Source organism: Mauremys mutica, chromosome 7 (assembly GCF_020497125.1).
Source record: "Mauremys mutica isolate MM-2020 ecotype Southern chromosome 7, ASM2049712v1, whole genome shotgun sequence".
Lineage (NCBI taxonomy): Eukaryota > Metazoa > Chordata > Testudines > Geoemydidae > Mauremys > Mauremys mutica.
In genome coordinates this window covers 60,930,549-60,948,524 of record NC_059078.1, presented here as the reverse complement: position 1 = coordinate 60,948,524, position 17,976 = coordinate 60,930,549, and the positions used below count along the sequence as shown (strand labels likewise).

The window sequence follows — 17,976 nt, the reverse complement described above, 5'->3', positions numbered from 1 at the left end:
TTTTTGCCCCATCAGGCACTGGGATCTCAACCCAGAATTCACAGAGACAGACTAGACTGTGTTCATTGTTCGCAAAAATGTATCTTTGCAAGGAATTCACTCCCTTTTTCCCATCACACAGCTTCGACTGTCTCCAGACCTGCCACAGCATCCCCCTCACAGAGGCTGGCAAAGATTAGGCGGCGAAAGAAAAAGACACGGGACGAGATGTTCGCTGAACTTATGGGGTGCTCCCGAGACGAGGCGGACCAGCAGAGCCAGTGGAGGGAGACCCTCTCTCTGTACCAGCGCTCACACAGCGAACGGGAGGAGAGGTGGCGTGAGGAAGACAAGCAGGCGACTCAAACGCTGCTTGGACTAATGAGGGAGCAAATGGACATGCTCCGGCGCCTTGTGCATGTTCTGCAGGACCTCCGGCAGGAGGACAGAGCCCCCCTGCAGTGTATCTGCAACCGCCCTCCCCCGCCACAAAGTCCCATACCCCCCTCGCCCAAAATAACCAGAAGGAGGGGCGCCAGAGGCCGTGAAAACTGTCACTGCTCCCCAGCAGAGTGCTCAAGTACCCGAAAGCTCTCATACCCTAAATTTTGAGAAGTGCTTTCCTTCCCGCCTCACCCAAGCCCCCATCCCAGTTTCATCCCCTAACTGTCTAGTTGATAATAAAAAATATTTTTCTTTTAATTACTGTTTCCGTCATGTTCTTTTAGAGGAGACTGTGTTTGAAGGGGGGAAAGGGAGTTGGTAATTGGACAGGACAATCACCTTTACCAGGGTACAGACATGGGGGCAGGATCAGCAGCAGGTCACACACACACTGCAGTCAGTACGCACCCTAGTCGGTATGGGAGGTGGTTTGCAGGTTCTGTGTGGGTGGGGGGGGTACGTGACTTTGTAGCGGGGGAGGGGGGTTACAGATCTCATGCAACGGTCCCTGTCCTGGACCACAGAGCCACGCAGCAGAGGAATCTGTATCCGTCCTCCCCCGCCAAAAGGCCACATAGCCCCCGCACACAGAGTCCCAAAAAGGAGGGATGGCAGGCTCCGTTGAAACATCCAGTCCGGCACTGCAGACCGCTCTGGGAGCAGGAGCCTGTCATTCCTCGAGTTTACAGGCGGTCTTTACATCACTGCACACCCTACCCAGCACAGTCCGTGTCCCAGTTTCAACCCTGTAACGCAAAGTCATCAATAAAGAAACCTTTGTAAAGTTACAGTGGAACATGTATTTTATTTTTAAACGTGTGTTGGAAGTTGGGGAACCGGGGTGGGCGGGGTATGTAACTGCAGATGCTAGTCAACAGTAACTTGGTAAAGAAACAGGAACAGGTTCAGCTTCTCTGTAAAGAAACTGAACAGTCACAGGTCACGCTGCTCACTGCTCGCTGGTACTTGAAGAGTTCCTTGTCGCTGTGCAAGGCGCCTGCACAGAGCTTCACGAGCCAGGGCATTAGCGGGTAGGCTGGGTCCCCGACGATCACTATAGGCATCTGCACATCCCCAAGACTTATTCTGTGGTCCGGGAAGAAACTACCTTCCTGCAGGCGTCTAAACAGACCAGAGTTCCTGAAAACACGCACATCATGAACTTTGCCTGGCCACCCGACGTTGATGTTGGTAAAACGTCCCCCATGGTCCACCAGTGCTCGCAGCACCATTGAAAAGTAGCCCTATTTCTCAGCAGCTGACTGTGGAAGAGGTGGACGATAAGGTGCGAGGAGTTGACAACGGCCATAACTGCAGTGGGATCCGTGCTCAAAGTGCTGTGGCGCCCGCGCTGTCACTGAGCAGAAAAGTGCACGAACAGATTGCCCGCAGGCGCTTTCAGGGAGGGAGGGAGGGAGGGCGTGATTGACGGTTCAATGATGACAGTTACCCAAAACCACCCTCGACACATTTTTCCCCCCAGCATGCATTGGGGGGAAATCCCAGAATTCCAATGGGCAGCGGGGAGTGCGGGAACTGTGGGATAGCTTCCCACAGTGCACCGCTTCCAAAGTCGACACTGGCCCCGTTACTGTGGACTCACACAGTCGAACTAGTGTATTTAGTGTGGATACACACCTTCGACTTCATAAGGTCGATTCCACAAATTCGAATTAAGTTGATTCGAAATAGTCTTGTAGTGTAGACATACCCTAACATCTGCTTATCAATGTAATTTACCTTCTCTTACACATCAGCTCTGAATTTGGCCCATTGAGAAGAAGTGAGTGTACACAGGTGTAACTTACATATTTTGGGGCCAAAGAAGTGTATAGCTGGAATACAAGGAAAAGTAATTCCCGGAAAGATATGAGGAGTGCATTATTGAAGGCCATTCCCTATTTGTTAAGCTGCCTCCGGAAGGAAGATAGGCTGTGTGACACTAAGAACTGTGGAGTGAACTTCTTGTGAGGTGTATTACTGAATGAAGCCAGGCTTCACAGGGGAGATAATTCACTGTGATCATCTAGGGGTTGCTACAACCTTGTAAGGTGCATCTTGTATGTAAATGACTGTCTGGCCTGTGCTGAATAGTGCCACAAAATGATACATACATGTATTGACAACTGTAGAAAAAAAATGCATGCATTTATATTGTTTAAGGAATAGTACGTGCTCAGTATGTAATTTAGAACCTGTGTGGTAATGATGCCTATGTACAGGGGGCAGAATTAAAGTTGCACGGGCAACCTTGACTACTTCTTTGAGTGACCGTCCACAGGTATTCTATTGCTGGTGCACATGCACCCTATGTGTGTGAGATCAGATTCTTTGGAATAGCAGTGTCTGTTGGGGCTGGGCCTGCGCCTGCGCCCCAGATATTTTGTGGCGCCCTGTAGCTTAAGGCATAAAGGGCAGGGTGGCTGCAATCACCCTGCAGTTCCTTCCGGATTCCAGGTGATATAGGACTTCGCAGCAGCAGGGAAGAAAGGCAGGTTGTGGAATCCATCTAGACCAGTGGTTCTTAAACTTTTTTTTTTTTGCGGACCACTTGAAAATTGCTGAGGGTCTTGGTGGATCACTTAATGATCTTTCCAAATGTTGTTAGTACCATTAGCTAACTATTGTATAGCGCTTTGGATAAAAGCACTATATGAAAAACCCCTTACTAATAATTAATGTGTTTTTGTTCCACAAATAAAAGCACACAACTCATATTTTACTATCAGTAGTCTTACCTTTCTAATGCGATGGATGTGCCCTCTCTCCCCTGCCGCGGCAGCCCCTGAGCTGGGTCTGGGAAAGAGGGGGGTCTCTCTCTTCCCCTCTGTGGCAGCCCCCAAACTGGGTCTGGGAAGAATGGGGATATTTCCCCTGCCATAGCAGTCTGGGAAGGAGGGCATAACTGAGTCTGGGAAGGAGGGCTGTCTCTCCCCCGGCAGCCGCAGCCCTGGAGCTGGGGAAAGTTCCTTCTTTCTCTGGCCGCCGCAGCTCTGCACATCCCAAATTGCCCCCACCCCCTCTTCTCACCCCACTGCCCCCTCCCACCTACCCCCTATTCTCCCCAAGGCCACCACCTCACCTTACATGTGTGTCTTCTTCAGGGTCCAGGCACCTAATTAATGTAGCCACGCCTGCACGGCTTCACTAATTAGGTGGGTGGCCCTTCATTCTCTTGTGTGCGGCCACCCAGGTGCACACCTTAGAGGGGACTATCCTGCAGACCACAGTTTGAGAACCTCTGATATAGACAATACATTTCAAAGGCCCACAGGAGGGTAAGTAACTGTTCTTTCTCCTTTGAGTGATTGTCCAGCTAGACTCACTTCTGGTGACTCTCAAGCAGTGATCTCATGTTCAAGGGTGCTCAGAGTTTGCTGACACAAAGACCATAAGACAGCTCTGTCAATGTGGGCATTAGATCTGGAAACCTGTGCCGTGGGGTCTCGCTTGGTGAAGGAGAATGAAACTCTTGAGCTATGTCCTCCCTGAGCTCCAAATCTCAGTTGTTATCAGCTGCTGAATTGTCGAGAGCCTCCAAACCTTCTCGGTTCAATCTTCTGAGGGGAGAGGGAGGAAAAAACACAGCTCTCAAGGCAATAGGAGATCTGCCTCACCAGCATGGATAGTGTTGAAGTCTAAACTAGCTGTTACTATTCAAGAAAGAGATCTTGGTGTCGTGGATAGTTCTCTGAAAACATGCACTCAGTGTGCAGTGGCAGTCAAAAAAGCTAACAGAATGTTGGGAAACATTAAGCAAGGGACAGATAATAAGACAGAAAATATCATATTGCCTCTATATAAATCCATAGTATGGCCACATCTTGAATGCTGCATGCAGATGTGGTCGCCTCATCTAAAAAAAGATATATTAGAACTGGAAAAGGTACAGCAAAAATGATTAAGGGTGTGGAATGGCTTCCATTATGAAGAGAGATTAATAAGACTGGGACTTTTCAGTTTGGAGAAGAGACGACGAAGAGGGGATGCAAGAGAGGTCTATAAAATTGTGACTCGTGGAGAAAGTGAATAAGGAAGTGTTGTTTATCCCATCTCATAACACAAGAACCAGGGGTCACCAATGAAATTAATAGGCAGCAGGTTTGAAACAAACAAAAGGAAGTACAGTGAAATCCCGTTATAACGCGATAATTGGGGTCCAAAAATTTGATCGCCATAAATGTGGGGTCGCGTTATAGCGGGGTTACGAAAATTTAACATTTCAAGCTGGTCAGTTTCTCTTGGACAGAAAACGACTTGTGAACTGCTCATAACGGTAACTGAAAGGATGTAGCAATAATTAGTGGCAGCACGAGCTAATCAATCTATTAAACAAACCAGAACCAGCCTGAGAATGGCTGGGTTTGGACTTTGAAAACCGGAGTTTTGGGACCTGGCAGACTGGGGCTGGAGCGGCTCTTGAGAGATCTGTACAAAGGCGCTCAGCCGACTCCCCTCCACCCGGAGAGCTGATTGCAGCGTTTGACACTGAGGAGTTGCTGATATTCAGAGCAGAGTTCGTGCCACTGTTTCTGTAGCATCTCTCCCAGTCCAGCTGTCAGCCTGCTCCAGCAGCAGGGGCTCTCAACCATGCAGCAAGAGAGGGAAACACTTGGGGAGAGCAGGGGAGATGTGCAAGGGGCAGAGGAAGAGCGAGGAGCAGCTGGGGAGGAGAATGGCTCTTCTCGCCAAAAAGGGAAGCGGGGACAGGGGGGAAGAGGCAGTGGGGAAGGCCCCCTTTTTTTTTTTTTGTTTGGGGCAGCCGGAGCCACCTTATGATCGCGTTATATCTGAATTCGCGTTATCATGGGGCGTGTTATAGCAGGGTTTCACTGTACTTCTTCACACAATGCACAGGCAGCTTGCGGAACTCATTGCCAGGGGATGTTGTGAAGGCCAGAACTATAATAGGGTACAAAAAAGTTCATGGAGGATAGGTCCATCAATGGCTATTAGCCAAGATGATCAGGGATGAAACCCCATGCTCTGACTGTCCTTAGCCTCTGATTGCCAGAAGCTGGGAGTGGACAACAAGGGATGGATCACTCAATGATTGCCAGTTCTGTTCCTTCCCTCTGGCATTGGCCACTATCAGAAGACAGGTTACTGAGCTAGATGGGCCATTGGTCTGATCCAGTATGGCCGTTCTTATGTTCACCTCTCCTTCAGCAGGAAAGAATGCAGGTATTTCTTTAATCTTGGGTCCATGTAGATAGCCAGATATTATGCTCTTTCTTGTGCAAAAAAGCATAAGGAAAGTATTTTAAATGTCATACATTTAATAGACCTTCTTGTCTCATGGCATCTCTTTCTTCTCCAGCTCTTTCTCACTCTCAGATGCTCCCTCCTTCGCCCATCCACCACCTCCCTAGGGAAAATCACAGAAGCAATGCTTTGTTCAGCCATGCTTCCTATTTAGAAATCGTAAGTCATCCAATCAGGGAGCAGAAATGATGCCATGTGATTCAGGTGACCACTCAAGCCTCCTGAATAATGAATAATCATACCAGCCACTTCCACAAAAAATCTGGTAGATGGAAATCATTTGCCCCAAACAATCCAGTAGCAGTTCTGCAGAAAAGGACCTAGGGGTTACGGTGGACGAAAAGCTGAATATGAGTCAACAGTGTGCCCTTATTGCCAAGAAGGCTAATGGCATTTTGGGTTGTATAAGTAGGGGCATTTCCAGCAGATCAAGGGATGTGATCATCCCCCTCTACTCAGCACTGGTGAGGCCTCATTTGGAGTACTGTGTCCAGTTTTGGGCCCCACACTACAAGAAGGATGTGGATAAATTGGAGAGAGTCCAGCGGAGGGCAACAAAAATGATTAGGGGGCTGGAGCACATGACTTATGAGGAGAGGCTGAGGGAACTGGGATTGTTTAGTCTGCAGAAGAGAAGAATGAGGGGGGATTTGATAGCTGCTTTCAACTACCTGAAAGGGGGTTCCAAAGAGGATGGATCTAGACTGTTCTCAGTGGTAGAAGATGATAGAACAAGGAGTAATGGTCTCAAGTTGCAGAGGGGGAGGTTTAGGTTGGATATTAGGAAAAACTTTTTCACTAGTAGGGTGGTGAAGAACTGGAATGGGTTACCTAGGGAGGTAGTGGAATCTCCTTCCTTAGAGGTTTTTAAGGTCAGGCTTGACAAAGCCCTGGCTGGGATGATTTAGTTGGGTTTGGTCCTGCTTTGAGCAGGGGGTTGGACTAGATGACCTCCTGAGGTCCCTTCCAACCCTGAGATTCTATGATTCTATGAATCCGGTGATGCTGCCCAAGGTCTAAGAAATCAGGTTCATGAATGGTTAGCTACCCTGAAAAGGGGATAAATGTGCAATGAATGTGATTTATTCTGAACAGTTCAGTCAGCTCTAGCTGTCTGGTTTCTATTGTAGCAAGGATGAGCATCTCATGTGTGACTCTGGCTGAGGTCCTGCAGCTGAAGGGAAGCCCTTTGGAGGAGGAAGATATATGGGCTCTCTTACATCTGGGTACAGAAAATCTTCTCCAGGACCTGCCCAAAGGTGAGTGGATGGTTGTGTTTTGGTAGCTGTCCATCTACCTGCCTACACTGGTCACACTGGAACATTCATATTGTTCAGAAGGACTCATGGGATTCCCCATTACCAAAACAAAGAGCAGTGATGGGAAAGACAGGATCCTTCAAAACAGACTGAGACGTTTTAAAATGTGACTGCATCAGAAGCTCATTGTCCTAGCAGAGTGAATTGAACAATATTAACCCTGCTTTCCTGCTGGTCCTGTTTTTCAGATCCACTTACCCATGTGATTTGCCCATGGTCAATGGTACTTTCAGCCAGAGGAAGTTTGTCTTTCCAAGACAATATGTCTCACCAAGAGGCTGTCCCTTTCAGGGCACCAGAACTGCTCCAAGGACAGAGTAAAAACAAGCATGTTGGATTGACAAAGGTGGGGGGTTTTGAACAGCCTGATTGTACCTTGGAGTTTGTTAGGCAAAATACCCAGGTCCAAATGTGTCAGCACAACAGACCCAGCATCTAACCTCAGACTCCCTCTCACAATGGCAGTGAACAAAACCAAGTTAGACCGTAGTTAAGGTTGCGAGAAAGGTTTGCCTGGAACCTAGAACCCCCCTGAAATCAAGAGGCATTTGGGATTCTACTGCAATCTCAAACATCATCCCATGGCCCCACGAGTCTGGTGGAAATGGGCCAAAATGATTTGCACCAGCCACCTCATCCCATCTGAGAAGTGACCCCCCACACTTCCAGTCACCCCACATTGTGAAAGGAACTTTTTTAAAAAAGACTTTTAACTAATAAGGTCATTTTAATGTCAGATACTGTGGGAGGATAGTGTTCCCTTGATTCACATCCAGAGGGTCCTTCCATGCTTACCTCACATCTCCTTGTTGGATGGGTTGCCTATTCCTCAGCACTCTCTAACACAGAGGACCCCCTTCCATTTTGGGGTATATAGAAAGAGCAGGAGGGCTGATGGCAGGATGGGCTAATTCACTGTGTGTCAGAAACTGTAGGACTGTTCTAGTTGAGGCACCTCTCTGCTCAAGAGGGGGTCCTAGAGGCAGCCACTGGCTTCATTGGATCTGGGCTGTCCGGGAGCTGGGCAGAGCTGTGGGGGGCCGGGAGCCATTAGGAGGAGGTATAGGGCTTCTGCATGGATCGGGTTCTCACCCTTCCATGGCAAAGAGGGATCCTAGAGTAAAGCTAGAGAGGAATGGTCTCTTAAAGTCAAGTCCCCGTACTAAATCAGTGACTGTATGAAACCTGGCTAATTGAAAGCAGCTTCTCTGTATAAACATGAGACAGGAATGTGCTAATCATCCAAATGGATTTTGCTTAATAACTGTTCAATAGACACCCTGCAAAATGGGTGTCTCTGGCAGCTTTGCTCTGCTGGGGTGATTTGCAAACTGAGCTCTGGCCCTCTGAAGCAGATGGGACTAATAGACATTTTAATAGACATCTTTACCGGGTTTGTTCTTGTGGCAGCCTGCTGGCAAATGGAATCACAGCTGGTAATAAACAGGCATAATGTCAGGGCTACAGAACAGAACGGAAACCTCCTCAGGACGCTAGAAGTGCAAGAAATGGCCATGGCAGAGCTGAGGGAAAAGACATATAGCAATGGGGACCAGATCTTCTGCTATGCAAGCACAGAAAGAGAGGTGAATGGACCCACTTTCTCCTGTGCAAGCTGTAGAGCAGCATTGCTCCCTGGCGGGTGGGGGCCTAGCTCCAAAGACAGGAATATGCACCAGATCTTGTCCTGGCTGATGCTATGGTGAGGGACGCTGACAGTGCTGTGCTCCAGGAATCCCACCAGCCAGGGGAAGGCGAACATCATTTATGCACCCCTGTGGCTGGCAACCCAGCTGGTGTGCAGAGGCTCCTTTCCTGCCTTGGGATCACTCACAAACACTCTTGGATGCCTCTTGATTGCCAACCCCTCTGTGAGTGTTTTTCGATGCTCCTACCACCACGCTGCCATCACAGTCCTAGTGCAGCACTGTAATCCTCAGGGCTGTCTTCAAGGAGAGGAAGCAATCTCATCAGCCACAGGCCTGGCTTCCCCTGTTAGCCCCTCTCTTTCCTCTGCGCTTCCTTCTTGTGCTTTACAACCACCTTCTCAGCTGTTGGGATAAGTAGCCCCTGAGCACATAAGCCCACAGTCTGATTAAGTAATTGTCTTCCGACCCTCAGTCAGGACTTCTCTGGGGAACTAGTTAGTGCCTAAGTGACCAGAGCATGGGTCAGCTGCTGGCTCGCCAGCCTGTCAAACCATCTCCAGCATGTGTTTTCATGCATAGGAGACAATCTGGCCCATAGAGCTGAAGTTCTATTATGTCCCACCTATTCCATCTCTCTGCTAGTCAGGGCTGTGTCCCATTGTACATGTACATGTGCTCTATCCAGTCCAGCTTTAAAAGTCCCAATCTCGGCTCACAGCTTCAGAGATCTCACTGCCAGGCGAGTTCTTTGTAATTGTTGACATATAATTCATAACTGTTGGTTGGGTGTTCTTGTTTGCCAGATGCTGGTGTATTCGTTGGGAATGACCCTCTATTGGTCAGCAGATTATCAGGTTCCTCCAAACCAGGTCAGTAATATCAATATCTTTGTTTTCCTTTATCTTGTCACACATTGGCAGGTTGGAAAGTTGGGAGGTATGAGTTGAACTTTCCATAGTCCAGGTGGGAAGTTTGTGGCTAGTGTTTTGGCTTGGCCCATTAGAGAGACCAGGACCAGCTGGGAAATTCAGAGCCAGATGCCAAAGTTTAGGATTATCCAAATCCAGGATTTGCATTTGAATTGTATCTTTCTTTTAAGAGTCAGGATTCCCTAGCCCCTCCCTCGAGGCAAGGGGAGGGGAATTTCCTTCATACCAGAAATAAGATAAATAGGGCTTCAAGCTTGGTTTCAAAAAAAGAATTACCGGTAAGTAAGCTCATGGAGGTTAGGTCCATCAATGGCTATTAGCCAAGCTGGTCAGAGAAGCAACCCCATGCTCTGTGTGTCCCTAAACCTCTGATTGCCAGAAGCTGGGAGTGGACGACAGGGAATGAATCACTCAATAATTGCCCTGTTCTGTTCATTCCCTCTGAAGCACCTGGCATTGGCCACTGTTGGAAGACAGGCTACAGGGCTAGATGGACCATTGGTCTGACCTAATATGGCCGTTTTTATGTTCTTATGCTGAAGAAAGTCACATCTGCATCCTTTTAGTGACCTGTACGTATACAGTATTGGACACACAGCTCTGTGCAAATGAAGATGACTTTTGTTCAAAGCATGGGATGGCTGTGAAGTGACTAACAATCTCTCTTTGTGCCCTGGGCAGGTTTTTACCACCAGAACTGCTATTAGTAGCCAACCATTTCCATTTCCTGCTCAGCCAGTTCAGTGTCTCTTCAAAGATTTGCAGGAGGCACTCTTGTTTCACTAACATGTCCTCCGAGCTATTAACTGCGCATTGGTGATATGGAAAGCTATTAGTATTTAGTCCATCTGAGCTCCTTTTCTAGGATGTTTTACTTCTCCGTGGTCTCAGTGTAGGGAGCCCGTAACCTAAATAACTATGTAGAATTTAAATATCTGATCTCCATAGAAACATAGATTTGAGTAGCTCAATTCTTGACCGTTCTGAGACTGATAGAGTGCCATGCAGCTTAAGGATGAGATGTTAAAAATGAATGATCTGAACTTCAGATTTGTGGAGCAGCCACAGTTGCTGTCAGTAGCCACATCTCCCCTGCTATGCACTGTTCTGAATCATAATATATGACATTTACCTTCAGTGACATCCTCCTTCCCCAGGTGGCTTCATTTCAGTAGTACTCTATGTATCTAAACTGGGATTTCCCAAGGGGCTAAGGGAATTAAGTGAATTCTCATTGGAACTTAAAGGTCCCTCAGAAAATTCCAGCCCTAGTTCATGGAGCATTTTACAGTGTTTTATCTAAATGAGAGCTATTATTTACCATTATCTCTCTGTTGTCTCAGTCCCTTCAGCTGAGTGATCAGTTACATGCCCTGCTGCTAAAGCTGTGTGAAGATCTGCCACATAAAAGACTTTCCCCAGAGTCCATTTTGGAGGCATGTGAAGTGCACCAGAAGGAATCTTCCTCTTCTCCTGCAAGTGTTTACATCCAGAGAATGGTCAAATTTGTGCTAGGAAGCATCACTGAGGTCAGTACCTCTTTTATTTCCCAGCAGTGACAATAATATAGTAGTTCTGGTTGTTTTTGTTTTTTTTGGCGGGGCAGGGAGTATGGACAGTAGAGTCAAATATTTTAGAGCAAGACAGCCTGTGAAAAGTCAGTGATGGCTTGAAATGAGTGACTCTTGTGCCATGGAAGAAGGTGCATGTACTTTCTTCAGTGTTTAGGTTGCATTTTTCTATTAGGCTTCTACATATTTTTGACACCATGGAAGCAGGCGTGAATTTTTCCAAAGTACCTGAAAAATCAATGGGACTTAGGCTCCTAAGTCACAGAGGTGGGCAGTTTTGAAAGTTATACCCAGATACCATTAAGTTTTAGGAATACAATGTATTGTCAACATTGGGATGCCATGGCCCCAATCCCAGGATTGCAATATTGTCACTCCTAGGATTCTCAGATGTAAAAGCCCCAGCCCAGAGCATGGTGAAAACCTTGAATGCTAGATGACTTTTAAGACTAGCTAAGTACCTTTAAAGCAACTGTGCTGTGGGTTATGGGCTATATCCTGCTGGATTTACCCATCCAAGTAACCCCACTGTATTTCAGAGGGAATATTTGTGAGAGTAAAGGAAGTAGGATCTGGTCCTAATTTCCCCCAAACCAGATTATGTGGTTGTCCTGGGGCATCTGGGCATAGACAGAAGGGAGAGGAGCATCTTCCCCACTTTCAGGCAACCAGGCTGACCACTCCCCAGCACAGCTGCCAGCACTGCCAATCATGGCGGCATGCAGCCACAGCTGGCACCAATAAGGAAAACAAACCCTGCTTTAAAGCAAGGAGAACAGAGTGAGACAGGGAAGCAGAAAGGCCTGGGGTAGCAGAGGGGCAAGAGTCTCAGGCCAGACTGACAGGGTGCTAAAGGAAGATTGAAAGCCCTGAAGTTTTAGGGCTGATTGACTGATTTTTATGTTAAATTGATGGATTGGGTTAATTTGAGATGAATAGTGGGAGACTAGCTAGGAGAGTGCTGGGACCTCTGGGAGACTGTCTCTAGAGCAGTTGACAGTGACCTTGTGTGGGTGTGTGCCCATGTGGATGAGGCAAAGAGGCTTCCCCATACAATGTACCTCCACGCATAGAGAGATACAAATCCAGTCTCCATGGGATCATTGCCCAGACTTCACGCTCCAGGCTAATGCCACAGTGATAGTAGCTTTTCCACAGGCTGTGAGACTTCACACTGGCCAATGGAACTGGCTTCACGAGGGAGGAGAGCATTCTGCCCCCTGTATAAAGAGTTTCCACTTGCCACTCTGGTCTATGTCATTCTATGAGCTCAAAGACATCTTACCTATATCAGATATCTGTGAGCTCCCTGCACCTCCTTTGCCGTGGGGCTGGGCCGTAAAGGCACAATCAAGCCTGAAAGGTGGTGGGGTTAATAAATAAGCTTGATAAATTGTTTTCAAGAGTTTACGTTTTCAAGGAGCACTTTTGTTGACATTTTGATTGGAAAAAAATGGGAGAGAAAGTCAATGAGATTTTCAAATAAAATGTCCCATTTTTTGATCAGCTCTAGTTAATAATAGTCCAATAGTCCATTTGCAAATAGTTTATTTCCAACCCCAATAGGAGGTATCATTTATTTAACACACACTCACATACAGTGTCACTGATGAGCCTAGACCAAGCTGAGGGTAAGGAGCACTTCCTCATGAAGGTTTGCAGTCCCCTGGTCTGCTGACATTGACTTGCAGTGCAATTGGTTTGCAGGTAGAACAGGTAGTCACTGAAGACAGCCAGCTGAACAGAAGCCATGTGATAAGGAAAAGGCTGCATGAGAAAGCATCTGACAGCTCAGCATTTCGCTCCCAGCTGAATTTTCATCAAGGTAAAGGCTTCTGGTTTACACTGCGCTTCTCAAAGGGTCTCCCAGGCCAGGTGAATTGTTTCAAATTATGTTGGGTCAATTATATGTAGAGTTGAATATGATATTTACTGCTTTACCTCTGAATGAGTGTATGATGGAGAAAAATCTGTGACAACTCAGCAAGACTTTCACTGCTTACAGGTTCAAAGGACTGTGATCTGAAGGCTATGGAGAAAGGTTATGTGGTCACCATGCATATATTTAACTCCTTAAAATGGTCTGCATGAAAGACACTATACCAAAAAAAAATTGTTTTGGTACTCTGTGTATCCAACGGAATGCTCAAAGGTGAAGAATAGTTTTCCCTGAATCTGTGCTCAAGCCATTTCAAGAGCATATTCACATCTTTCCTTCTTGAATAGCCCAGTAAAGGTCAGCATACATCTTCCTTTCAAAAAGTTTTTTACTCTTACTTTTATTACTCCTAGAGTAGTTTTAAAAAACAAGGCCAAATTCTGCTCATCAGACCCATGAAGGCAGCCCTACTGTAGCCAACTAGACAACTCACCTGAGAAAGGCGAGTGGGATTCATCCTTTTGGATCCCTGGTCAGAATGTACGCAGCAATCCATCCTGACTTCATGGTTCACTTTAACTGAACTTCAAAATGTTATTGTCCCTCCGAGTAAAATTCTGCTGTAAGATAAATATTGACTTCAGCTTCATGTCCTTTTGTTTCCTCTCAGGTCAATAAATCTTGATGTTCACCTCAGCAGAAGTTAATATCAGTGTATTTCTGTCCTGATTTTGCCCCTAAATCAGCAAGCTCTTATGCATAACATACGAGTAGCCCTGTCTCTATTCAGCAAATCATGTGAGCACATGCTTATGTCTCATTGACTTCAGAAGTAGCTAGAACTTGTTCCTTGGCTACCTGAACCTTCCTGACACTTTTCAATTAAAACTTGAGGGAAATAATATGTACATTAGACTCATGTTGGTTGGGATCGCTGAAGGGGCTGTAGGGACTGTCAGAGTAGGGCTCTAAAAAGCACAAGGGAAGAGAAGCAGCTCTGCCAAGGGATGGTGAATACTTTCCTGATGGAAGTGAAAAGCACTCATGACATTCAACAGCAAAGATGACTCAATCAAAGTGAGCCAAGACCAAGCGATAGCTAAGCGGGCACTCGGATACAGCAATTTTAGAATCAAAAGAGAATATGGTGATTTACCAGGCTTCTTTTCTGTTTCCAAACACAGGGGCCAGGTTACTGAATTATAGTCAGTCGGCAGAGGATTACAGACAACTCTCTGTGGATTATTGTGACTCCAGCAGCATTTCGGAGAGCACATCTTTGATACTGTCAAACAGGGGCCGCAGGAGAGGTAGGGTTCTACTTTGAAATGGTTACTATGATTTATCCTTGCAATAGGTCACCTCCAGACTGACTTCCAGCTTTCCCTGTGCAGAAATCAGAAAAGGTATTGAACAGTCAATGTTGTGCCAACAAACATGCAAATACCAGTTGGTTGATCCTGAAATTTTATTGACACCACTTTGCTGGTTCTGTTTTGTGTATGGAGGTGAAGGGGGAGCTGCGTGCGTAAAAGGCAATTGAAATAGTAGAAGCTGCTCCCTCCCTCCCGCCCTGAGTTGAGCTGAGTCTCTCGCTTGTTCTGTGCTGCCAGAGCCACAGATGAACATTTTATGTAAAAATAAAGGTTTTAAGTGCTGGTGACTGCCAGCATGCTGAATGCTGCATGAGACAGGGCCTGCAGGCTGGGCTGGGAACCCCCCTGCACACATCCCAGTTCCCCCTCCAGCCTCCCCACCTGCCCCTTTCCCTCTTCAGCCTTCCCATACCTCCCTTCCTTCCCCTGTCCTCTCCGCCCCCTCCGTGCCCCCTTGCCCTGTGGCCACTCTTCACTCTCCCATTCAGCCCAGATGGCTGGAGCTGTCCCACTCCCCAGTGGGGAAAAGCCCCTTGCAGTGGTCACCCCCTGAAGCAAGCATGCTGAAAACCAGGCTGGCCAACCACAGAGCACAGGCTGACAGAGGGCCTACTGTGGAACAAGGTGAATGTTAAGGCTGAAGAGCCTGCATGTGTGTGTAACAATCTGCTCCTGCCTTGAGCGGAACTGACTGGGGCGGGTGGCTGGGGCAGGTACACGGGGTCTCCAGGACCCTGGCTGTCAGGGGAGAGGGGAGGTCAAGATGCCCAATCCTGACCCCACTGGAGTCAGAGGGCTGCCGTGTATGACCCCTGCTGGCGAACTGCTCCTGGAAGCTGGCCGTAAAGGGGTCTCAGCTGGCTCAGAATCTTCAGCACCATGGTCATTTGGGAGAGCCCCCAAATTCTGATCTCCCTGGACCTGCTCAGTCCTACCCCAGGGCACAGCTTAGAGTGGAGCCGCCTGCACGGAGCAATGTGCAAACTGGGAGCAGCCTGCAGCATGCATCCTTGCTGATAACACACACAGCAACTCAGCTCTAATTTAAGGACATTTGCGCTGGTGGGCTGGGCTGGACACTCCAGAGTGCAGGGGGCTAGTGTCTTGGAGAGGCCCTTTCCGGCCTGACTGGTGACAAACTTCTCTGGATTGCAGTGGGCTTTTGGAGGAGGGGGTCTGGTGGCACAGCTCTCCTTTCTCTGGCAGCGTTGCAATAGGATTTGTTAATCAGCAGTGGGCAGAGAGACTGCAGTGGCTGAGCTGAGGCAGGCAGGTAGGAGCAGGGCACCCACTGAAGTTTTGCCTTGGACAACAAATTGCCTTGAGTGGGGCTGGGAGTGGGAGAAGGTATCGGGGTAGCACTGAGGCCCATAGGGTAGCCGGAGAGGTCTGCCCACAATTAGACAGACTTCAGACTGTCTAACTTGGGCCAGGAGTTGTTACAGCTCCCAGAGCAGCCCAGGTCTGGGAGGGTGTAAAGGGGTCTTAATGCCCCCTTAGTACCCCTCCCACTCCTTGGGCTGAGAGTTCTGGGATGCACCTTTAAGATGCACAGCACAGAATCCACCCCTCGCCTCATCACTAAAGGGGAAAAAAAGATCCTTCCTTCCTATAAGAGAGGTGGATACTTAAAGCTCCAAAACTGTAGTGAGTATAAACTTACAACAGACCATGGATGCTGCAGTGTGGGAGCCACTACTTATCAAGGTGCCTGAATATAGATTTAGAGGCTAGCCCCTTTTTGAAAATCCTGGCCATAATGCTCAGAACCAAGGGCTGAGTCCTGTGGGATGGTGCATACACTCAGTTCCTGCTGAGTCCGTGGCAGTTGAGGGTGCTCAGCACTTTGCAGGAGCGGGCCCTAAAAGCGCAGTATATAAAGTAACACAAGTAGATTCGGAGAGTTTGCTCACCGTAGCCATCCTTTCCCAGGATAATATATCCAAAAAAGACATTCTCCTCCCCATGGGGCTATTACAGTCCAGGAAAAGACCACCACAATCAAGGGAGATCCATATCCTCAGTGATCTTTGCTAGTATTCCAGCCTGTACTCTGGAAGCTCATTTGCATTTAAAAATTCATTGTTCATGGGAAGCAACTTCTTCCAGAGCCACATGCTAATCTTAAATCAGGAATATAGGACTGAATGGGACTTCCTGGGTCATCAAATACAATCACAAGCAACCCCATCATATAATCCCATTCATAAATTTAACTCATTTTCTGATGACTCTTGATAAATTGTTTCTCCCCACTGTTCCTACTGGAAGGCTGTTGCAGAACAAGGAATGGGCTTGATTTGTGCTAAAAGCATGGCATCAAGGCCTGTGAACTAGTCAGGTCATCCCACCAGGATGATGAAAAGCTAAGAGTATTTGAAGTGCTTGTCAAAGAATATGTAACCCTTCTGCCCCTCTGAGTTGGCAGCAACAAGGGCCGGGTTCAGTATCCAGGGGTTCCGTTTCAATAACACAATGCAAAACCGGCTCGAGCCCCCACCCAGTGACCTGGGACAATTACCTACCACCCCCCCCCGGGCGCCTCCAGGAGGCAATACTTCCCCACTCGCAAGCACAGAGTCCGAGTGTAGCAAAATTCTTTTAATAAAGGAGGGAAACAATGCGGCATCACGTTGGAGAGACACCACAAACAGGACTATACACAAACCATAAGCAAAAAAACCCACCTCCAAGTACATTTGGCACTGTCCTTTCCCCCTTAGGGTCTTAAGTCCAATCACCCCAAAGTCCAACAACCCAAGAGTCTCTGTCTCTGGTCAGTGCCACCCCCAGAGTTCAAAAGTTTATCTGCAGAGTTTTACCCCCCCCAGCCTGGGTGGAAATGGGGTGGGGGCGCACACAGGGTGTTAAGGGACACCTTACGTGGGCCAGGGCTGACTGCCCCACTTCTCCGTGGAGTTCTGCTGCAGCCTTCACCACGACTGGCTCCACTCCATCAGCTGTGCCGCTCCTCCAGCCAACCCGTGAACCGCATCAGCCGTCCCCGCAAACCGCTCCACACTGCTCACTGTTCCACGGGCTGCGCCAACGTGCTGCAGACTGCTCCGCTCTGCCAGCCGCTTAGCAATCGATCTTCAAGCTCCCCCACTCAGTGATCTCAGCTCAGTAAGCTTAGCTCTTTTAGTGATTTCAGCTCTTAGTGGTTTCAACTTGTAGTAGAGGAGCCGCAGTGCCACCAAATTAGCTCTGCTCTTTAACAGTGGAGAGAGGAGGATGTGCAATTGGTGTTCCAGGCCCTCAAAAGGGGCCCATACCATCAGGTACACACACCAGTCCCCAGCCTCTCTCTCCTCACTGGGTTTTGGAACCCATGTCCCTTGTCTAGCAAGTACTATTTAATGTAGGTTGAGTCATTTCTGTCATAAAGCAGTCTCATAGTTCCTCATTCACATAATTAAGGTAACAGCACTTTTTTTTCCTTCCTGCCCCAATAACAAAGAAATTGGGGATTCCACAGTGTGAAAATAACCATCCCATGCTGCTGTGTGTTATGCTAAGTGGAGTGGGTTTACCAATGCAAATGCACATTCCTAAAATTCCTTTG

At 47.8% G+C, this 17,976-nt stretch overlaps 1 protein-coding gene across 1 annotated transcript in view; it reads left to right on the top strand.

Moving 5' to 3' along the window:
- Positions 1–6,823: 6,823 nt before the first annotated feature.
- The window catches only part of FRMPD2 (FERM and PDZ domain containing 2), a 103,179-nt gene continuing 92,026 nt past the window's right edge, over positions 6,824–17,976 (top strand). The window contains exons 1-6 of the mRNA XM_045023661.1: positions 6,824–6,947; positions 7,196–7,353; positions 9,460–9,525; positions 10,929–11,114; positions 12,864–12,981; positions 14,220–14,345. Of these exons, the coding sequence (XP_044879596.1) occupies positions 6,824–6,947; positions 7,196–7,353; positions 9,460–9,525; positions 10,929–11,114; positions 12,864–12,981; positions 14,220–14,345 (778 nt within the window). The remainder of the gene's footprint in view (positions 6,948–7,195; positions 7,354–9,459; positions 9,526–10,928; positions 11,115–12,863; positions 12,982–14,219; positions 14,346–17,976) is intronic.